We start from the raw sequence: 22898 nt of genomic DNA, 5'->3' as shown, positions 1-22898 counted from the left end.
GGGGGGGGGGGGGTGGGGGGGGGGGGGGGTGGGGGGGGGGGGGGGTGGGGGGGGGGGGGGGTGGGGGGGGGGGGGGGTGGGGGGGGGGGGGGGTGGGGGGGGGGGGGGGTGGGGGGGGGGGGGGGTGGGGGGGGGGGGGGGTGGGGGGGGGGGGGGGTGGGGGGGGGGGGGGGTGGGGGGGGGGGGGGGTGGGGGGGGGGGGGGGTGGGGGGGGGGGGGGGTGGGGGGGGGGGGGGGTGGGGGGGGGGGGGGGTGGGGGGGGGGGGGGGTGGGGGGGGGGGGGGGTGGGGGGGGGGGGGGGTGGGGGGGGGGGGGGGTGGGGGGGGGGGGGGGTGGGGGGGGGGGGGGGTGGGGGGGGGGGGGGGTGGGGGGGGGGGGGGGTGGGGGGGGGGGGGGGTGGGGGGGGGGGGGGGTGGGGGGGGGGGGGGGTGGGGGGGGGGGGGGGTGGGGGGGGGGGGGGGTGGGGGGGGGGGGGGGTGGGGGGGGGGGGGGGTGGGGGGGGGGGGGGGTGGGGGGGGGGGGGGGTGGGGGGGGGGGGGGGTGGGGGGGGGGGGGGGTGGGGGGGGGGGGGGGTGGGGGGGGGGGGGGGTGGGGGGGGGGGGGGGTGGGGGGGGGGGGGGGTGGGGGGGGGGGGGGGTGGGGGGGGGGGGGGGTGGGGGGGGGGGGGGGTGGGGGGGGGGGGGGGTGGGGGGGGGGGGGGGTGGGGGGGGGGGGGGGTGGGGGGGGGGGGGGGTGGGGGGGGGGGGGGGTGGGGGGGGGGGGGGGTGGGGGGGGGGGGGGGTGGGGGGGGGGGGGGGTGGGGGGGGGGGGGGGTGGGGGGGGGGGGGGGTGGGGGGGGGGGGGGGTGGGGGGGGGGGGGGGTGGGGGGGGGGGGGGGTGGGGGGGGGGGGGGGTGGGGGGGGGGGGGGGTGGGGGGGGGGGGGGGTGGGGGGGGGGGGGGGTGGGGGGGGGGGGGGGTGGGGGGGGGGGGGGGTGGGGGGGGGGGGGGGTGGGGGGGGGGGGGGGTGGGGGGGGGGGGGGGTGGGGGGGGGGGGGGGTGGGGGGGGGGGGGGGTGGGGGGGGGGGGGGGTGGGGGGGGGGGGGGGTGGGGGGGGGGGGGGGTGGGGGGGGGGGGGGGTGGGGGGGGGGGGGGGTGGGGGGGGGGGGGGGTGGGGGGGGGGGGGGGTGGGGGGGGGGGGGGGTGGGGGGGGGGGGGGGTGGGGGGGGGGGGGGGTGGGGGGGGGGGGGGGTGGGGGGGGGGGGGGGTGGGGGGGGGGGGGGGTGGGGGGGGGGGGGGGTGGGGGGGGGGGGGGGTGGGGGGGGGGGGGGGTGGGGGGGGGGGGGGGTGGGGGGGGGGGGGGGTGGGGGGGGGGGGGGGTGGGGGGGGGGGGGGGTGGGGGGGGGGGGGGGTGGGGGGGGGGGGGGGTGGGGGGGGGGGGGGGTGGGGGGGGGGGGGGGTGGGGGGGGGGGGGGGTGGGGGGGGGGGGGGGTGGGGGGGGGGGGGGGTGGGGGGGGGGGGGGGTGGGGGGGGGGGGGGGTGGGGGGGGGGGGGGGTGGGGGGGGGGGGGGGTGGGGGGGGGGGGGGGTGGGGGGGGGGGGGGGTGGGGGGGGGGGGGGGTGGGGGGGGGGGGGGGTGGGGGGGGGGGGGGGTGGGGGGGGGGGGGGGTGGGGGGGGGGGGGGGTGGGGGGGGGGGGGGGTGGGGGGGGGGGGGGGTGGGGGGGGGGGGGGGTGGGGGGGGGGGGGGGTGGGGGGGGGGGGGGGTGGGGGGGGGGGGGGGTGGGGGGGGGGGGGGGTGGGGGGGGGGGGGGGTGGGGGGGGGGGGGGGTGGGGGGGGGGGGGGGTGGGGGGGGGGGGGGGTGGGGGGGGGGGGGGGTGGGGGGGGGGGGGGGTGGGGGGGGGGGGGGGTGGGGGGGGGGGGGGGTGGGGGGGGGGGGGGGTGGGGGGGGGGGGGGGTGGGGGGGGGGGGGGGTGGGGGGGGGGGGGGGTGGGGGGGGGGGGGGGTGGGGGGGGGGGGGGGTGGGGGGGGGGGGGGGTGGGGGGGGGGGGGGGTGGGGGGGGGGGGGGGTGGGGGGGGGGGGGGGTGGGGGGGGGGGGGGGTGGGGGGGGGGGGGGGTGGGGGGGGGGGGGGGTGGGGGGGGGGGGGGGTGGGGGGGGGGGGGGGTGGGGGGGGGGGGGGGTGGGGGGGGGGGGGGGTGGGGGGGGGGGGGGGTGGGGGGGGGGGGGGGTGGGGGGGGGGGGGGGTGGGGGGGGGGGGGGGTGGGGGGGGGGGGGGGTGGGGGGGGGGGGGGGTGGGGGGGGGGGGGGGTGGGGGGGGGGGGGGGTGGGGGGGGGGGGGGGTGGGGGGGGGGGGGGGTGGGGGGGGGGGGGGGTGGGGGGGGGGGGGGGTGGGGGGGGGGGGGGGTGGGGGGGGGGGGGGGTGGGGGGGGGGGGGGGTGGGGGGGGGGGGGGGTGGGGGGGGGGGGGGGTGGGGGGGGGGGGGGGTGGGGGGGGGGGGGGGTGGGGGGGGGGGGGGGTGGGGGGGGGGGGGGGTGGGGGGGGGGGGGGGTGGGGGGGGGGGGGGGTGGGGGGGGGGGGGGGTGGGGGGGGGGGGGGGTGGGGGGGGGGGGGGGTGGGGGGGGGGGGGGGTGGGGGGGGGGGGGGGTGGGGGGGGGGGGGGGTGGGGGGGGGGGGGGGTGGGGGGGGGGGGGGGTGGGGGGGGGGGGGGGTGGGGGGGGGGGGGGGTGGGGGGGGGGGGGGGTGGGGGGGGGGGGGGGTGGGGGGGGGGGGGGGTGGGGGGGGGGGGGGGTGGGGGGGGGGGGGGGTGGGGGGGGGGGGGGGTGGGGGGGGGGGGGGGTGGGGGGGGGGGGGGGTGGGGGGGGGGGGGGGTGGGGGGGGGGGGGGGTGGGGGGGGGGGGGGGTGGGGGGGGGGGGGGGTGGGGGGGGGGGGGGGTGGGGGGGGGGGGGGGTGGGGGGGGGGGGGGGTGGGGGGGGGGGGGGGTGGGGGGGGGGGGGGGTGGGGGGGGGGGGGGGTGGGGGGGGGGGGGGGTGGGGGGGGGGGGGGGTGGGGGGGGGGGGGGGTGGGGGGGGGGGGGGGTGGGGGGGGGGGGGGGTGGGGGGGGGGGGGGGTGGGGGGGGGGGGGGGTGGGGGGGGGGGGGGGTGGGGGGGGGGGGGGGTGGGGGGGGGGGGGGGTGGGGGGGGGGGGGGGTGGGGGGGGGGGGGGGTGGGGGGGGGGGGGGGTGGGGGGGGGGGGGGGTGGGGGGGGGGGGGGGTGGGGGGGGGGGGGGGTGGGGGGGGGGGGGGGTGGGGGGGGGGGGGGGTGGGGGGGGGGGGGGGTGGGGGGGGGGGGGGGTGGGGGGGGGGGGGGGTGGGGGGGGGGGGGGGTGGGGGGGGGGGGGGGTGGGGGGGGGGGGGGGTGGGGGGGGGGGGGGGTGGGGGGGGGGGGGGGTGGGGGGGGGGGGGGGTGGGGGGGGGGGGGGGTGGGGGGGGGGGGGGGTGGGGGGGGGGGGGGGTGGGGGGGGGGGGGGGTGGGGGGGGGGGGGGGTGGGGGGGGGGGGGGGTGGGGGGGGGGGGGGGTGGGGGGGGGGGGGGGTGGGGGGGGGGGGGGGTGGGGGGGGGGGGGGGTGGGGGGGGGGGGGGGTGGGGGGGGGGGGGGGTGGGGGGGGGGGGGGGTGGGGGGGGGGGGGGGTGGGGGGGGGGGGGGGTGGGGGGGGGGGGGGGTGGGGGGGGGGGGGGGTGGGGGGGGGGGGGGGTGGGGGGGGGGGGGGGTGGGGGGGGGGGGGGGTGGGGGGGGGGGGGGGTGGGGGGGGGGGGGGGTGGGGGGGGGGGGGGGTGGGGGGGGGGGGGGGTGGGGGGGGGGGGGGGTGGGGGGGGGGGGGGGTGGGGGGGGGGGGGGGTGGGGGGGGGGGGGGGTGGGGGGGGGGGGGGGTGGGGGGGGGGGGGGGTGGGGGGGGGGGGGGGTGGGGGGGGGGGGGGGTGGGGGGGGGGGGGGGTGGGGGGGGGGGGGGGTGGGGGGGGGGGGGGGTGGGGGGGGGGGGGGGTGGGGGGGGGGGGGGGTGGGGGGGGGGGGGGGTGGGGGGGGGGGGGGGTGGGGGGGGGGGGGGGTGGGGGGGGGGGGGGGTGGGGGGGGGGGGGGGTGGGGGGGGGGGGGGGTGGGGGGGGGGGGGGGTGGGGGGGGGGGGGGGTGGGGGGGGGGGGGGGTGGGGGGGGGGGGGGGTGGGGGGGGGGGGGGGTGGGGGGGGGGGGGGGTGGGGGGGGGGGGGGGTGGGGGGGGGGGGGGGTGGGGGGGGGGGGGGGTGGGGGGGGGGGGGGGTGGGGGGGGGGGGGGGTGGGGGGGGGGGGGGGTGGGGGGGGGGGGGGGTGGGGGGGGGGGGGGGTGGGGGGGGGGGGGGGTGGGGGGGGGGGGGGGTGGGGGGGGGGGGGGGTGGGGGGGGGGGGGGGTGGGGGGGGGGGGGGGTGGGGGGGGGGGGGGGTGGGGGGGGGGGGGGGTGGGGGGGGGGGGGGGTGGGGGGGGGGGGGGGTGGGGGGGGGGGGGGGTGGGGGGGGGGGGGGGTGGGGGGGGGGGGGGGTGGGGGGGGGGGGGGGTGGGGGGGGGGGGGGGTGGGGGGGGGGGGGGGTGGGGGGGGGGGGGGGTGGGGGGGGGGGGGGGTGGGGGGGGGGGGGGGTGGGGGGGGGGGGGGGTGGGGGGGGGGGGGGGTGGGGGGGGGGGGGGGTGGGGGGGGGGGGGGGTGGGGGGGGGGGGGGGTGGGGGGGGGGGGGGGTGGGGGGGGGGGGGGGTGGGGGGGGGGGGGGGTGGGGGGGGGGGGGGGTGGGGGGGGGGGGGGGTGGGGGGGGGGGGGGGTGGGGGGGGGGGGGGGTGGGGGGGGGGGGGGGTGGGGGGGGGGGGGGGTGGGGGGGGGGGGGGGTGGGGGGGGGGGGGGGTGGGGGGGGGGGGGGGTGGGGGGGGGGGGGGGTGGGGGGGGGGGGGGGTGGGGGGGGGGGGGGGTGGGGGGGGGGGGGGGTGGGGGGGGGGGGGGGTGGGGGGGGGGGGGGGTGGGGGGGGGGGGGGGTGGGGGGGGGGGGGGGTGGGGGGGGGGGGGGGTGGGGGGGGGGGGGGGTGGGGGGGGGGGGGGGTGGGGGGGGGGGGGGGTGGGGGGGGGGGGGGGTGGGGGGGGGGGGGGGTGGGGGGGGGGGGGGGTGGGGGGGGGGGGGGGTGGGGGGGGGGGGGGGTGGGGGGGGGGGGGGGTGGGGGGGGGGGGGGGTGGGGGGGGGGGGGGGTGGGGGGGGGGGGGGGTGGGGGGGGGGGGGGGTGGGGGGGGGGGGGGGTGGGGGGGGGGGGGGGTGGGGGGGGGGGGGGGTGGGGGGGGGGGGGGGTGGGGGGGGGGGGGGGTGGGGGGGGGGGGGGGTGGGGGGGGGGGGGGGTGGGGGGGGGGGGGGGTGGGGGGGGGGGGGGGTGGGGGGGGGGGGGGGTGGGGGGGGGGGGGGGTGGGGGGGGGGGGGGGTGGGGGGGGGGGGGGGTGGGGGGGGGGGGGGGTGGGGGGGGGGGGGGGTGGGGGGGGGGGGGGGTGGGGGGGGGGGGGGGTGGGGGGGGGGGGGGGTGGGGGGGGGGGGGGGTGGGGGGGGGGGGGGGTGGGGGGGGGGGGGGGTGGGGGGGGGGGGGGGTGGGGGGGGGGGGGGGTGGGGGGGGGGGGGGGTGGGGGGGGGGGGGGGTGGGGGGGGGGGGGGGTGGGGGGGGGGGGGGGTGGGGGGGGGGGGGGGTGGGGGGGGGGGGGGGTGGGGGGGGGGGGGGGTGGGGGGGGGGGGGGGTGGGGGGGGGGGGGGGTGGGGGGGGGGGGGGGTGGGGGGGGGGGGGGGTGGGGGGGGGGGGGGGTGGGGGGGGGGGGGGGTGGGGGGGGGGGGGGGTGGGGGGGGGGGGGGGTGGGGGGGGGGGGGGGTGGGGGGGGGGGGGGGTGGGGGGGGGGGGGGGTGGGGGGGGGGGGGGGTGGGGGGGGGGGGGGGTGGGGGGGGGGGGGGGTGGGGGGGGGGGGGGGTGGGGGGGGGGGGGGGTGGGGGGGGGGGGGGGTGGGGGGGGGGGGGGGTGGGGGGGGGGGGGGGTGGGGGGGGGGGGGGGTGGGGGGGGGGGGGGGTGGGGGGGGGGGGGGGTGGGGGGGGGGGGGGGTGGGGGGGGGGGGGGGTGGGGGGGGGGGGGGGTGGGGGGGGGGGGGGGTGGGGGGGGGGGGGGGTGGGGGGGGGGGGGGGTGGGGGGGGGGGGGGGTGGGGGGGGGGGGGGGTGGGGGGGGGGGGGGGTGGGGGGGGGGGGGGGTGGGGGGGGGGGGGGGTGGGGGGGGGGGGGGGTGGGGGGGGGGGGGGGTGGGGGGGGGGGGGGGTGGGGGGGGGGGGGGGTGGGGGGGGGGGGGGGTGGGGGGGGGGGGGGGTGGGGGGGGGGGGGGGTGGGGGGGGGGGGGGGTGGGGGGGGGGGGGGGTGGGGGGGGGGGGGGGTGGGGGGGGGGGGGGGTGGGGGGGGGGGGGGGTGGGGGGGGGGGGGGGTGGGGGGGGGGGGGGGTGGGGGGGGGGGGGGGTGGGGGGGGGGGGGGGTGGGGGGGGGGGGGGGTGGGGGGGGGGGGGGGTGGGGGGGGGGGGGGGTGGGGGGGGGGGGGGGTGGGGGGGGGGGGGGGTGGGGGGGGGGGGGGGTGGGGGGGGGGGGGGGTGGGGGGGGGGGGGGGTGGGGGGGGGGGGGGGTGGGGGGGGGGGGGGGTGGGGGGGGGGGGGGGTGGGGGGGGGGGGGGGTGGGGGGGGGGGGGGGTGGGGGGGGGGGGGGGTGGGGGGGGGGGGGGGTGGGGGGGGGGGGGGGTGGGGGGGGGGGGGGGTGGGGGGGGGGGGGGGTGGGGGGGGGGGGGGGTGGGGGGGGGGGGGGGTGGGGGGGGGGGGGGGTGGGGGGGGGGGGGGGTGGGGGGGGGGGGGGGTGGGGGGGGGGGGGGGTGGGGGGGGGGGGGGGTGGGGGGGGGGGGGGGTGGGGGGGGGGGGGGGTGGGGGGGGGGGGGGGTGGGGGGGGGGGGGGGTGGGGGGGGGGGGGGGTGGGGGGGGGGGGGGGTGGGGGGGGGGGGGGGTGGGGGGGGGGGGGGGTGGGGGGGGGGGGGGGTGGGGGGGGGGGGGGGTGGGGGGGGGGGGGGGTGGGGGGGGGGGGGGGTGGGGGGGGGGGGGGGTGGGGGGGGGGGGGGGTGGGGGGGGGGGGGGGTGGGGGGGGGGGGGGGTGGGGGGGGGGGGGGGTGGGGGGGGGGGGGGGTGGGGGGGGGGGGGGGTGGGGGGGGGGGGGGGTGGGGGGGGGGGGGGGTGGGGGGGGGGGGGGGTGGGGGGGGGGGGGGGTGGGGGGGGGGGGGGGTGGGGGGGGGGGGGGGTGGGGGGGGGGGGGGGTGGGGGGGGGGGGGGGTGGGGGGGGGGGGGGGTGGGGGGGGGGGGGGGTGGGGGGGGGGGGGGGTGGGGGGGGGGGGGGGTGGGGGGGGGGGGGGGTGGGGGGGGGGGGGGGTGGGGGGGGGGGGGGGTGGGGGGGGGGGGGGGTGGGGGGGGGGGGGGGTGGGGGGGGGGGGGGGTGGGGGGGGGGGGGGGTGGGGGGGGGGGGGGGTGGGGGGGGGGGGGGGTGGGGGGGGGGGGGGGTGGGGGGGGGGGGGGGTGGGGGGGGGGGGGGGTGGGGGGGGGGGGGGGTGGGGGGGGGGGGGGGTGGGGGGGGGGGGGGGTGGGGGGGGGGGGGGGTGGGGGGGGGGGGGGGTGGGGGGGGGGGGGGGTGGGGGGGGGGGGGGGTGGGGGGGGGGGGGGGTGGGGGGGGGGGGGGGTGGGGGGGGGGGGGGGTGGGGGGGGGGGGGGGTGGGGGGGGGGGGGGGTGGGGGGGGGGGGGGGTGGGGGGGGGGGGGGGTGGGGGGGGGGGGGGGTGGGGGGGGGGGGGGGTGGGGGGGGGGGGGGGTGGGGGGGGGGGGGGGTGGGGGGGGGGGGGGGTGGGGGGGGGGGGGGGTGGGGGGGGGGGGGGGTGGGGGGGGGGGGGGGTGGGGGGGGGGGGGGGTGGGGGGGGGGGGGGGTGGGGGGGGGGGGGGGTGGGGGGGGGGGGGGGTGGGGGGGGGGGGGGGTGGGGGGGGGGGGGGGTGGGGGGGGGGGGGGGTGGGGGGGGGGGGGGGTGGGGGGGGGGGGGGGTGGGGGGGGGGGGGGGTGGGGGGGGGGGGGGGTGGGGGGGGGGGGGGGTGGGGGGGGGGGGGGGTGGGGGGGGGGGGGGGTGGGGGGGGGGGGGGGTGGGGGGGGGGGGGGGTGGGGGGGGGGGGGGGTGGGGGGGGGGGGGGGGGGGGGGGGGGGGGGGTGGGGGGGGGGGGGGGTGGGGGGGGGGGGGGGTGGGGGGGGGGGGGGGTGGGGGGGCGGGGGGGTTTTGCAGGGGGGGGGGGGGGGGGCCATGGGGGGGGGGGTGGGGGGGGGGGGGGCAAAGTTATGGACCCTCAAAACTGTAGCTCCCATCTCCTATCAACTCCCATTGGAAACAATGGGGGATGGGGCACCCCCTTTGGGAGTCCATAACTTTGAACTCCTTGAACCAAACCTCACCAAACATGGGGAGTAGCATAAGGACAGTCTCCTGATGATATGCTGACAATTTGGTGCTGATATGTCTAAAAGTGCACCCCCTGCAGGCATCAATGTCCTGGTGCAAAAAAAAATTTGGTCGTGGTGGAGTGGCCACCCATGGGGGGGGCATCCAACTCAGGTTTTGCCCAGGGCTACAGTTTGCTCAGGGCTGCCTTGTTATGCCCCTGACTCTCACCATTCACACACAAAAAGCCCTGAAACAATAAATCCTAATATTTACAATCTGGTAAAAATAAACAACTCCCTTTCGTCTAGTTCCCAACAACATTGCCGTTACCTTAAACAAGGTGTTAAGAGCTTATAATAATATAACCAGGTCCCAACCTGGTAGCCTTGCTTCCTCCAACCTTATGAAGAAGAAGACTTTATTTACAGTCAATGACCAAATATATTACAAATCTCCAAAATATCTACAACAAAACAAGAATGCAGATCTCTCTCCCGTATTCCAGCACTATACATCTGTATATCATTATACTTTGTAAACACACCAAACAGCATAAAAATACTAAACAAAACAAAAATATCTAAGGGGGATACCATATTCAGATCATTTTTTTCTTTTTCATAATGAATAGACAGAATTTTTCTACCCATTTAGTAATATTCTCCTTCTTATCTTGTAATAATTTTTCACAGGCCGTTTCCGCACAGGCATTTAATGGTGGCCTGGAGACAGCAAAAACACCGTCTCCAGGTCATTTATTCATTAAAGGGGCATGAGCTGCAATGCAGCCACGGGCCAAGCCCTCATACCACCCAACCACCATGGCCAAGTTGGCGTTTCATTCTAGTAAAGTGCTGGAAGCGACTTGTTGGGAAGGGCCCGCTTCACCCTGGAAGCCGCTGCCGAGCTTAATCGCAGCCGGCTCTCAAGAGACGCCTCCCCCCACTCCCTCCCCGGGTATCTGTTTCCTTGTCCCTGCCTTGGGCGCGTGGCCGAGGTCTGGGATGACACTGCCCCTGCCCTGCGCCACTGGAGCAGGCGTGCTAGCAGGGCCGGGGGCGGTCCTCAGGCTCCTGGGCGGCCATGCCGAGGCCCAGGGACATCAGCCATTGGGTTGGCCGGGCGCCTAGCACCTCGTGGCGTTTCCAGCTGCCCCTGTTTCTTCTCTCTCAGGACTGGCCCACATGGATCTTGTCCTGAATAGCTGTGGTCAGAATGCATGCAAAACGCAGCCGACTCTAGCTTCCGCCTCCGTGCGGAAACAGCCACAACAAACTTTATCAGAACAATATGTCATCTTGTGTAGTAGATGTGACAGGCATTTTTTCCTTGCCTCCTCATAAAGGGGACACTTTAATAACACATGCTCTATAGTTTCTACAGAATTCAGAGAACAAGAACATAACCTTGCAGCATAAGGTATTTTATGATATTTCTCTTCTAGGACAGCAGAAGGTAAATGTGGACTTCTTGCAAGAGCAAAAGCTCTCCTTAGATCTTTATTACCCAGATAAGTTAAATGAGCAGGGGCAGTGATATATTTCTGTGTATAGTATAGAGGAAAATCTGAATATCTTGCCAGATCAGACCGTTGTGATACATCTTTGATTCTTTGGGTAAGTTCACTATTAAAATGATCCCAATTTTTGATCATATGGATGTTATATGTAAGGCATTACATATTAATTTAAGGCTAATCTCTTCCAGTATCTTGAGCCCACCGGTAGGTTTATAAGGATCTTTTGCTAGGAAAAAGGCCATTGTAGAGACCATTTGAATCCAGTGTGTAACTTTATCCATTTTATATGCCAGTTGTTAATATTATCTTATCCCTTCAGGCCTCATTACTCCTGTTTCTAAGTTTCCTAATAAATGTATTTGGGACTCCTTAGTTGGAAGCTGCTGAAGGATTGCTCTTAAAAATTTGGACTGTAGCCTTAGCTAGGCTGTAATTTACCATACTTCTAGATTGTGCAACTCCCTCTAAATAGGACACTGTATAGAAGTTGTGCCACATATTTTAGCTTGATATAATTTGTAAAGTAGCTGCTGGTAAGCATAGGAAACCCCCTTTAGTAATTGGAAAGAACTTCAGTACTTTCGTATATATTGTCTCTTTCTACACTCTCAGTTAATCATATTACAGGAGTAACATGTATTCCCTTGGAAGCCTTGGAACCACTGCATACCTAAATACTTTCTAATTTGTCAACTTGTTCTAAAGGTCTGTTTCTGTTTCTATTGACCAAGATCTTTTGGGAGGGCGCTTTCCACATGCCATCATCACTTCTTTTGTTTTCATTTATGTTAATTGTCAGTCTCTTCTTTTTCACAATAAGTTGAGAATGCAGCTAATGCCCCTCCTAGCTGTGATCCCGAATTGGAGTTCCCCTTTATACTAGAAACAGCAATCATCCATGACAATAGAATCTGGGAGGGATTGTGTATTTAATTTTAGGGCGGATGTGAGTCTACAGTTTTCATATGTGCTATTATACGATTTATGTAGAAATTAAATAAAGCTGGAGATAATATACACCCCTGTCTGACTCCTCTATAGGTCCATATTTGGTCAGTAAGGTATCCTTGTGTGTTGCAACGAACTCTCAAGGCAGATTGCTCATATAGAAGACAGGTTAGGGAGTACAATCTTCTATCTACACTGGCGTAATGCCCATTGGGAAAGGTGGGCAGCTGCCCAGGGCATCATTTTGTGGGGGGCATCAAAATGCTGGGTTCGTTTTTGGGTATTTTAGTGGTTTTCCATTTGTGGCCTGCAGGGGGCGTAGTTTTTAGGCTAGTGGCACCAAAATTTCAGCATATCATCGGAAGACTGTCCTTATGCTACCCCCCAAGTTTGGTGAGGTTTGGTTCAGGGACTCCAGAGTTATAGACTCCCAAAGGGGGTGCCCCTATCCCCCATTGTTTCCAATGGGAGCTAATAGGAGATGGGGGGCTACAGTTTTGAGGGTCCATAACTTTGGCCCCCCTGAACCAAACTGCACAAAACTTGGGGGGGTATCATTAAGGCAGTCTCCTGATGAGACTCTGAAAGCTTTGAGACTGTGCCTTCAGAAATGTGCCCCCACAACCTGCAACCCCCATTGACAGCAATGCAGAAAACTCAATGCAGAACAAAGATTCTTGGGCAAATTTTTAGGATGTTCCTGCAGGGGGTGCATTTTTGGATGTATTGGCATCAAAATTTCAGGGTATCATCTGGAGACTGTCCTTATGAGACCCCCCAAGTTTGGTGCAGTTTGGTTCAGGGGGGCCAAAGTTATGGACCCTCAAAACTGTAGCCCCCATTTCCTATTAGCTCCCATTGGAAACAATGGGGGATGGGGCACCCCCTTTGGGAGTCCATAACTTTGGACTCCTTGAACCAAACCTCATTGAACCTGGGGAGTAGCATAAGGACAGTCTCCTGATGATATGCTGAAATTATGGGGCTGATATGTCTAAAAATGCACCCCCTGTAGGCACCAATGTCCTGGTACAAAAAAATTTTTGGTCATGGTGGAGTGGCCGCCCATGGGGAGGGGGGCATCCAACTCAGGTTTTGCCCAGGGCTACAGTTTGCCCAGGGCTGCCTCGTTATGCCCCTGTCTATGTTAGTCTCTTCTAGTTTCTGCCATAGTTTTCCCCTAGAAATTGAATCAAAGGCACATTGGAGATCAATAAAGGCAATTATATAAATGATGCTACTCCTTAAGCCAGTTGTATATTTTTCAATTAGATGTTGTAGTGTTAACGTATGTTCATCTATTGATCTACCTTCCCTAAAGCCTGCCTGCTCTAGAGCGATCATGTCTTCGTCCCTTAGCCATTGTTCAAACTTTTTTGCTAGATGTTTTGCATACAATTTGCTTATGACATTCAGAAGACTAATGGGTCTATAATTCCTCCTGTCTATTTTTACTCCCTTTTATAAATAGGGACAACAAACTGCATGCCTGTTCCACGACTTGGGTATGCGACCTGTTTTGTCTATATATGCAAATAAGGTTGCCAGGAAAGGAGCCCGCCAGTCTATATTCTCTTTCAGTTCTTCAGGCGGGATTCCATCTAATACTGGGGCTTTCCTAAATTTAAGGCGGTTTATGCAAGATTTTATTTCTTGTGTTGTAATAGGTGGCCATTGATTTAGAGAGGCTAATTCTGGTTTTAAAGTCTCCTGTTTATCCCCTTCATAAAGCCCCTGAAAAAAAGATACCCATTTGTCAGGGGGAATACAGGTGTCCCAAACTGATGGGGTTCCTTGTTTACAGGCTGCAATCATCTTCCAAAACTGGCTAGAATTCCTTTGAGTAGTCACACATATAAGGTCTTGCCAAGATTTCTTAATATATTGCTTTCTCTTCTTTAGTATAATCTCCTTATAAGCTTTTTTCCGTGTTAATAATAGTGCATGGGCCCTTACTTTATTTTCATAATTTTATTTATTTATTTTATTTATTTTTTGGATTTTTATATAACGCTCTAATCCCTGTGCAAGGGCTCCATGGGCGGTGTACAATAATGAAAAGAACAAATATAATCAATTCAAAACATTTTAAAAAAAGCAGCTTAAAAACCATAAAAACATGTCTAATAAATATAATAATAATAATAAGCCTTTATTTGGCATAACAATAATCATAACAATAAAAAACCTGAGATAAAAGGTATACAAATACAAAGGTTTAAGATAAAACGTATACAAATACAAAGGTTTAAGATAAAATATAAATTATTGATTGTGCATCACCTCCAGTAATTCAGCAACCAATCTACAAGCTCTCATTGTCAGAATTGTCCAGAAGAAAAGGAAGCTCCTACTTGATTCTTCCATTTCCCTCTAATTAGGTATCCTAGAAAGAATGTTGGAACATTTTGATCTGATATTAGTAGATTTAGGGCAGCAAAGCAGCTGATGTGCAAGCAATGTTTCCAATTTGTTGTTCACAAGAGTATACCCTTTCGCTTCATTTCCCAAGTTGTTAAATCTACCACGCAATAAAGCCGGAGGGGAAAACATTGAAGCGAAAAGTGTGAGGGCTCTTCTCTGCATTGGATTAGCTTCAAAAAAATACAAATAGGGAGCCATCCTGTTTTGATATAGGGGTATTGAAAGGAGTAAAAGTGAACAAGTTTTCAGTAGCAGCCTCTAAATAAATTAATCCTATCTGGCTTCCAAATACTCTTTGTTTTAACAATGTTGTAGGACTCTGAACTAGATATGGTCGAGAGATATACCAAGTGATCTAATCTTTCTTTCTGATCAGAGAGAACCATGGATTAGCCTGGAGTATCAGACAAAAGTAGGTGAACTAGCGAAAGTGCCTTACCAAGCGAGAAATGGTGGCTAAGCCAAAATTTAAAAGCTCCTCAACCAAGCCCTATAAACTAATGAATTTTAACCCAGTTTCTAAGTTCAGAGGTAATGATACGGTACACAATTTTGGCAGGCCCATAATTTTGCATGGAAAAATTTGGATTGGACAGTATTCATGGAGCTTGCCAACTGCTTGGAGCCAGATAGGTACTCCATAAAGCAACTGGCGCTTCTATCTTAGAGTTAAAGATTTTTAGTGCTGCTGGGACAAGGGGAGTGGGCCCTTTCCATAAAAAAGAAGCGTGCACGGCAGAATAGTCCGATGGGTAGCACCTGCACAGCAGCTTTTTTGTGGGGTAAATCCAGGAGAGGTTGCAATGAAAATGTAATCCCAAAGATATTTGTATTGGTTAACCTGGGTTCCACTGGCACTTTATTAATCATCCAGTTATGTTTTTTGCATTGTTTTGGCAAAGATCAAAATCTTGGTCTCTTGATAATTGATGACTAGTCCGCTATCTGTACAGCACTGCCCACATCTATTCAGCAGCTCCACTAAGTCCAACTTTTGAGCTTCTAGATAGAAGGATGGCATCATCAGTATATAGAAGCATTGGAATATGCCCCTCTTTGAGCCTAATTTAGGGGCATGGCTACTAATTTCCACAAGGCTGATGGAAGGTCATCACCCAAAAATAAATTGAAAGGGCAGCTAGTGCTAACACACAGCCTTGCCTCTCACACCTTTAAAGGTAGAAATAGAATCAGTCATGAGACTCCTCTTACGTGAGTAATTTAACTCTGCAGTTTGTGTTGGTATAAAGTTGCCTGATTAGAAGAAGTTTTATTGGTTCTATTCCTTGTATAGCCAATTTATTCCCAAAGACGCTCTCTAGAGATCAGGGAATCAAAAGCTGCCTTCAAATCAATGAAGGCAGCATAAAGTTTGCTTCTTGGACTTTTGGAGTATTTATTAACCAAATGGGCAGCTACAGCATGACCTCTTGGGCTAAATATAATAAGTTACAGGTAAAAAATAAAATTGGCGCCTCACCAGGTCTACTACTATAACTCCCACCCCTCCCTCAAGAGGGGGGAGCAGTGGCGTCCAACATTCCAATTCTAAAAGTTCCCTCCCCCTCCAAAAGGGAGGCATGGCGAGTCTAGGATGACAATTGGCCCAGATGTCAGGGCCAAAAAAAGGGGGGGGCACCTTCAACAGCTGGTTCCTCCAAAGGCCCGGCGGAACAACTCCGTCTTACAGGCTGTAAGGATCTCAGTCGTTGTTGTTTCCCTTACAGCCAAAACCTGGCCTTGACGGAGATTCCTTTTGGCCGGGCGTCCGGCCAGGACCAGCACCAACCTTGTGAGAATGCTTATCTCGCTTTCGCATAGTAGAATTCCGTTCTCATGAGAACGGAGCCGGGGGGATGGGTTAGTAAGCATTATAACCTGTTGTTTGAGCGGGGTTGCTCATTCCTGCCATGTCGTGTGTGTGTGCTTTCTAGGATGTCTGAATAAACGGGCTTATAATCAAAAGCCTTTTTATTTCTGCTCCTTGGAATTCCTTACATTATGGCAGGAATCTAACTCATTTTTTCTCTTGAATTTGCTTGGATCTCTGGTGTTGTAACATGCAGAGATTGAGTACTCTTGACCATGTGGAAGGCATCAGTGATAGCCCTATAGAGGGTTCTCCTTGAGCCTTCCTCTGTCCAGACCTCCGGAGGATCCGGGAGATGATCCGATTTCGCTGGTGACTCTCTCCGACCTCGGTCCAGTTCCGGAGCTTGCCCTCTCACCTTGGGATGATCGGATATGGCTCAGATCGTGGTGGGAGATGCATGGCAGAGTTTTGGGGCGCTTATCCATGGATCGAGCTTGCTGATCAAGGGTTCGCTTCCACCCGGCAACGTGGTGGATTACAAACCCCAGATGCAGCCAGTCCCTGAGGGAATTGGGATTGAATCTACCATTCATGCTGGACACCCTAAGAATCCATTGAAAGGTTCCTGGACAAATACTCTGATGATATTCCCAAAGATCAGCAATGGCATAGCACCGGAGCTCGTCCCAAAGTCACAGCGGAAGCTTTTGAGGGACAATGACGGGAGTTGGATCGATGATCGGTAGAGGGTTCCATACCGCCTCGGCAGTTCCAGACCCGGGAGCGAATGTCCGAATGGGTGAAATCCGTGGAGCGGTCGGAGGCATGGAGATCATGGAGGAAAAACAGTCGGAGGAGGAACTAGATCCCGATCCCGAATCGAGTACCTCCATGCCCTCAAGCGAAAAAATTGGGACGGCATGCGGGTGGCTATGCCGGGGACGCCAAACTTGCCTGGGAGCGCGAGCGCGAACTCTGGGAAGAGGAGCGCGAAAATCTGCAACGGGACCGTGAAAAGCAGCGCAAAGAAATCCAAATAGAGTTGGACCGTGAAAGAGAAGCGTTGCGTCAACAGTATCAACAGAATCTGACGATTCATGACAAAGTACTGGATCAGTCCAAACTGGATTTACAACGCCAGCGCGAAAGCGTCAAAGCCATACAAACCCAGAATGAACTGACTTTAGCCATCCAACGAGATGAACGAGCTAAATTGGATCGTGAGAGGGCGGCTTTGCACGCGCACCAAGATGCCTTAACACGCAAGGAACGGGAGTTGGCTGCCCTGGAACAGGACCTACGGAGGCAACGGGATACTATGGCGAGGGCTCCAGCCGGAGTGAGCACCCTCGCTCATGCACCTGCAGTCCTTCTCCCCGCCGGGGCCACGGCGGTACGAGGCTCGGTTCCAGTCCAGCAACCCCAGAGTTCCTCAGCCACCTCCTGCTCCTCTGGCACCGCCACACTATCCCGTGCAACAACAACCCCTACAGCTTCCGAGAGCTGTTGAGAGAGGATTTTACAGGACTCCTCTATCCCGGCTCGCTTTGATTGGGTACCGCATCCAAACTCCCTTACTTCATCTTGCAACTCATTGATGCCCAAGCATGCAAGAGTTTGACGTAATTCTCTATACCGGCCCAACGTGGAGAAAATACTTGACATTGGATCGGGTGCTGGATGGGATAGCCGCTGGAATGGTTCTGTTACTCTCTATGAATTCATAAGTGGGATCGGCTACTTTACTCGCACAGTAGCTGGGTTCCTACAAGCGTTGCGCCTGCGGTTCCAAGACCCGGATGCTGAAAACGATGCCATACACACAGTGAAAACCATCCGACAAGGCAACCGTTCTTTTGCTGAATTTGCCCGAGAATTTCATGCGGTGGCCAGCAAGCTTCCTCCGGACTGGCCTGAACGCATGAAATGTGAATATTTCTTCGAAGCTATGGATGTTAAGCTTCGGGAAACGGTGATCCTCATTCGGATCCCACGGACAGTTGCTGAATGGATCGAGCTGGGATCACAGGTAGCTGCCCGTCTTGCTTATGCCCGCGCGGGCGGCCGCCCACGCCCAAAACCTGCTACCGCACCTGCGTCCACTACTCGGAAACCCAGCCCTGCTGTCACCGCCGAAACCACCTCAGAACGCCGCCGCCGCTTAGGATTGTGCCTTTATTGCGGGGGTCCCGGTCATCTGGCTGCCAACTGCCCAAAGAAACAGAAATCTCAAACTCCGGCTGCACGCACCTCTTCGGCCAAGCCTCCGCGTAAATCGGCTCCGCCGCCTCAGGGATCATCCAAGGCCGCTGTCGAGGAGGTTTTTGAGGACGAGGATCTGGCGCTCTGTCTCTCCTCAGCGCCCGCGGACATTAACCCTACTCCAGATGCGGTGAGTGAGGGCAGCGCGCCCATTACTATTATGCGACTTCTTTGAGCAATCCAAGTAAACATACACGTATTCTGGCTTCCGCGCTTGTGGACTCGGGCTGTTCCCACTGTCTCATGAACCCACAAGTTGCTGAGGAACTTGGTTTAGACCGGATCCCTTTGGTAAAACCCATTCCCTTCACCCAAATGGATGGCAGCCCTCTAGGAGGTGAAGGTCCGGCACATTTTAAAACCCAACCGGTACTCCTTCGTTGTGCCGAACATTGGGAGAAAATAAGTTTCATTCTTGCTCCAGTTGCCAAGCACTCGATTGTGTTAGGAATGCCTTGGTTGCTCTTACATGAACCAACCATTGTGTGGAAGGAACGGATCCTCCAATTTTCGGATCCCCCTGCGGAGACCACATGAACGGGGAGGACACCACTAACCCACACCTGATCGAAAACAACATATCGAGTCCTAAGACTTTAAATGTAGTGTCTGCTCCTGATCCAACTGAGATCCCACAGGTGTATCAAGACTTGTCCAGAGTGTTTCAGGAACAGGAGTGCGACCAATTGCCCCCCCATAGAGATACGGATTGCAAAATTTTGCTACAACCCGGAGCTCAGTTGCCCAAAGGTAGAATCTACCGCATGAGCCCCAACGAAGAGAAGGAACTCCGCGCCTTCTTAGATAAAAATCTAGCTCGCGGATTCATACGGCGAGCCACAAAACACACCCATGCCGCTCCTGTTCTGTTTGTTAAGAAAAAAGACGGAACGTTAAGACTTTGTACTGATTATCGAGGATTGAATGCAGTTTCCATCTCCAACAAATACCCTTTGCCCTTGATCAAAGATCTCTTAGACGCGCTGGGCAAAGGACGGATCTTTACCAAACTGGACCTAAGAGAGGCTTATTATAGAGTCCGAATTGCGGAGGGTTATGAACACCTAACTGCGTTTAATACGAAATTTGGACAATATGAATATTTAGTAATGCCATTCGGTTTAGCCGGAGCCCCAGGGGCTTTCATGGCCCTTATCAACGAAGTTTTGCAAGATTTGCTCTATAAGGGGGTAGTTGTATATTTAGATGATGTCTTGATTTACTCTCAGACCATTGAGGAGCATGAAAACCTAGTGCGAGAAGTCTTACAACGTCTACTCGATAACTCCCTTTTTGTCAAATTGTCCAAATGCTGTTTCCATCGCTCCTCCATAGACTATTTGGGATATCGCATCTCTTCTAAGGGCTTAGAAATGGATCCAGCTTTAAAGTGGTCTCTAGTGGGATTGGAATGGCTCCACTCTACCTCTACCCAATAGGGAAGGAACTGAACCAAAAAATCCTTCCTCGGTGCTTTGCCTAACTTCTAGTCGTGGACTTCAATCCTCAATTTGCTAAGATTGCCTTGCCATTACAGACTCCAGCTACATGTACTCACAAAGGCAGGGACTCGTGAGGCTTCTAGAAACCCTCGGAGCCCCCTTCTTTGGAATATTCCTCAGGAGTGCCAGCCAGCTTCCAGCAGCTTTCGAAACCGGCTTCTTTCTACCACTGGAATCCTAGAGTTTTGGGCCACACCCTGACCCAGACCTTCCTTTTATCGTTCACGTGGACGCTTTGGACAAAGCGCTTGGCGCTGCCCTCTTGCAGAAAAATAAAAATGACCGACTGGTTCCGTGTGCTTACTTATCAAAAAAGTTTTCTGGTTCTGAACTCAATTGGACTGTGGGAGACAAGGAGACTGCTGCCATCAAAGCCGCTCTAAGTGTTTGGCGCCATTGGCTGGAGGGAGCGAAGCACCCCTTCCAGGTTTGGTCGGATCACAAAAATCTGGCCGCCCTTTCCACTCCTCTCAAGATGTCCGCAAAACAATTGCGTTGGGCCGATTTCTTTTCCCGCTTCTCTTTCACAGTCCATTTTTTCCCGGGTAAAAGCAATAAACTGGCTGATGCGTTGTCCGGCCTTCCCGTGGGAGGGGGGGACTCATCCCTACGGGAGATCCCGCGCACCGTTCTCTCCCCGGCCCAGCTCGGATTAGCTGTCACCCGATCGCAGACAGCTCCGACTCCTCCCCCTCCAGCCTTTTCTACCATCGTCTCCCCCTTCCTTCAAGGATTCAGGGAGGCGGGGCTCCATGAACTCGCAGCGGAGGAGGGGGATTCGCAATTGCGGTTGGAGGATGGTGTTTGGAAACGGGGAGGGTGCTGGTACGTCCCTCCTCCTCTCCGGAAGCAAGTGCTTCAAGCGTGTCATGATGCTCGCCAAGCGGGACACTTCGGGTTTCTAAAAACATTGCATCTTGCCCGTCGTCAGTTTTGGTGGCGCTCCATGCGCAAAGACATCGAGGCTTATATCAAGGGGTGTTCCGTTTGTGCAGAGGCCAAATCGATACCGGGGAAGCCGCACGGGTTACTAAAGCCTCTCCCAATTGCCTCTCGGCCTTGGCAGGTCATTTCAATGGATTTTATCACAGATTTGCCGGAAAGCCACGGGAACACTGTTTTGTGGGTGGTGGTGGATCTTTTCTCAAAACAGGCACATTTTATTCCTTGCAATCTTACTCATCCCATCGGCTTCTAAACTGGCAATCGGTTGTTTATTCACCACATCTACTTACATTCCCTCCCCCCCCCCGGAAGGTGGTATCAGACCGCTGCCCCAGTTCGCTGGCTCCCTTAAGTTTTAAAGGCTTTCCTGGAGCTGGCAGCTTGGGAACCGCATCAGCATTCAGCAGCTTCTACCACGCCTTGCCCAAAGTGTGACGCGTGCAAAGTGAACGACGAACAGAACACTCAGGAGCAATATTTACGCTGTTATAGGCCAAAACTACCATCAGGACAAACTGGGTGTGGAATTGCTTTCCTTCGCAGAGTATGCTTAAGCAATAATGCAATCTATAGCAGTAATGAAAACTCCCATTTTGAAGTAGTCTCTGAGCCTGAGTCCTTCCCGCCAAGGCCCCAGCTGCCGGCTGTGGTATTGCAGCTGCACTAGAGTCTAACTAGTGGATTTTGTCACTAGCCATAGGCTGGAAAACAGTCTAGTCTAATCTTAAAACAGGGTCAAGAAGCCCAAAAAGTTTCCAGGCAGATAATTACATCAGCTTTTTTTTCCCCTTACGTGTCAGGGCTTGGGTTTATTTGTCCACTAAAAACCTTCCAGTGACGTGCACAACATTCAAAACTTGGGTAAGAAATTTAATGGGTCCCTTTCTGATTGCTACAAAAGTGGATCATTTATGTTACTGCCTAGATCTGCCTAATTCATCAAGTAACATTCATCCCGGCCTTTCATTCCTGCTTGCTCAAGGAGGCTTCCCAGCCTCAGATGCCTGGTAATGACTGAGACACCCCCAGTTATGTTCTGATGGACACAAGCATTATGCAATACACGCCATCCTGGACTCTCTCGCTTCTTTCGCAAAACGCCTTTTTTTTTTAGTGTCATGGGTTGGCTATTGGGCCTCTTTAAAAAATCAATGGGGTGTATAAGGAGAATATTGATGCCCCTCTTAAATTGCTGTAAGGCTTTCACTGCAGCTTTTCCAGACAAACTGAGGGAGGGGGACATGGGGGAGATTCTCTTTTAGGAGAGGCAGAGTGGAAGGCTCTCAGTCGTTGTTGTTTCCCTTACAGCCAAAACCTGGCTTTGACGGAGATTCCTCACATCCGGCCAGGACCAAGGCACCTTCCAACCTTTGGTGAGAGAATGCTTATCTCTGCTTTAGCATAGTAGAATCTGCCTCCTCATGAGAACGGAGCTGGGGGGATGGGTTAGTAAGCATTATAACCTGTTGTTTGAGCGCTGGGTTGCTTTATTCCTGCTAAGTCGTCAGTGTGTGCTTTATAGGATGTCTGGAATAAACGGACTTATAATCAATTAAGCCTTTTTAATGGCTCCTTGGAATTCCTTTACACAGGTCTTAAGGAACTCAACAAGAGCACTCCAAGAGGTCTGATGGCTGGTGGAACATGCCTTTACCAGGCTAGGGCCAGAGCCGTAAATGCTCTGGTCCGTGCAGAGGCCAGTCAGATCATTGAGGGGCCAGGGACTAGTAAATCAGCCTCTCCTGATCGAAGAGGGCCATGTAGGGACATATGGGGTGATGTGGTCTCAAAGATACGATGGTCCCAGGCCATGTAAGGCCCTTAATCTCTTGTAATCTTCTATCAAGCATGGCCGCCACCTACCGCAATATCTACCCCGTCCCATCAATACAGGGATCCCCAGCCCCGAAGTTGGTGCCCCCATGACTCTGCCAATCTGGCAGACTCTGCCAACCTTGCACTATAGGCTAAAAGGAGTAAGCGCTAACAAGCATCTTTTTTTTTGCTTCTTTTACACACCCACTATCAAACCAAGGTTCTCGAATATCTAGGCCTGTCTTGTTTAGCCATTTTGTTATTATTTTGCTTGTAAGAATCTGATCTCTCATCTTTATAAGATTCTCGTACATTTCTAAAGGGTCTTGGATAGGGGCATCACCATTCATTTGTTGTATCAGTTCCCCCCCTACTTCACTAGAGATAACTTCTTTTATCTTAAGATCCAGTATTGGGGACCAACAAATTCTTTTACCTAAGGTTTCTAATTGAGGGGTATAGCAAGCTGTCAGATGAACATATATTTTGATCTGTAAAAAAAGTGGTAAATGATCACCTTCCATATATGGCAAAACACAAAATTTTTGGACTTTTGTAATCAAGGAAGTACAAACCAACATATAGTCAAGTGTACTGGTCCTTTTACTTGTTACAAAAGTATATTCTCCTGGGACGTCCCCATCTATAGTCCCATTAAAAAATGTAGGGCTCTCCTAAGTGCTAGTTTATACAAACAGATTCCCGCATAATTCGCTTTTAGGTCTTTGGATATGCGATTTTGAGATAGCATACCCTGGTCTTTCCCCCTACTGTCAGCTACAGTTTTAAATTTGGATAATAGGAAATCATTGTTAGGGCCCATATGTGCGTTCATGTCCCCAGCTATTAGAATTTGAGCTTGGGGATGTTCTAAAGTAATTTGGAGTAAGTAATTATCAAAATCCTGCCAGTTATATTCAATAGCTGTTTTCTTACCCTTTGGGGGGAAATAGATATTAAATATTATCAGACTACACTGATCCCACATAAGAAGTAGGGCCATAGCAAAATTAGAGAGTGGAGCTTTAGCCACAGCTCTAACTTTCAGTGTAGTAGTGGAAATTAATATTCCCAGTCCTCCCTTTAATCTCCCTGGTCCTTTCCCCAGGATTGCCTTGACATTAAAACTATAATATCCATCCAATTCAAGTGGGGAGTCAGTCCAGGTTTCTTGCAGTATTATAACGTC

At 63.2% G+C, this 22898-nt stretch overlaps 1 protein-coding gene across 1 annotated transcript in view; it reads right to left on the bottom strand.

The window, feature by feature from the left end:
• Window positions 1-15778, bottom strand: part of LOC125438523 (cytochrome P450 2C31-like) — a 48405-nt gene extending 32627 nt beyond the window's left edge. The window contains exon 1 of the mRNA XM_048506955.1: window positions 15601-15778. Within this exon, the coding sequence (XP_048362912.1) occupies window positions 15601-15778 (178 nt within the window). The remainder of the gene's footprint in view (window positions 1-15600) is intronic.
• Window positions 15779-22898: the final 7120 nt, after the last annotated feature.

The sequence above is a fragment of the Sphaerodactylus townsendi genome, linkage group LG08 (assembly GCF_021028975.2).
Source record: "Sphaerodactylus townsendi isolate TG3544 linkage group LG08, MPM_Stown_v2.3, whole genome shotgun sequence".
Lineage (NCBI taxonomy): Eukaryota > Metazoa > Chordata > Lepidosauria > Squamata > Sphaerodactylidae > Sphaerodactylus > Sphaerodactylus townsendi.
This window is presented reverse-complemented; position numbering and strand designations above follow the sequence as displayed.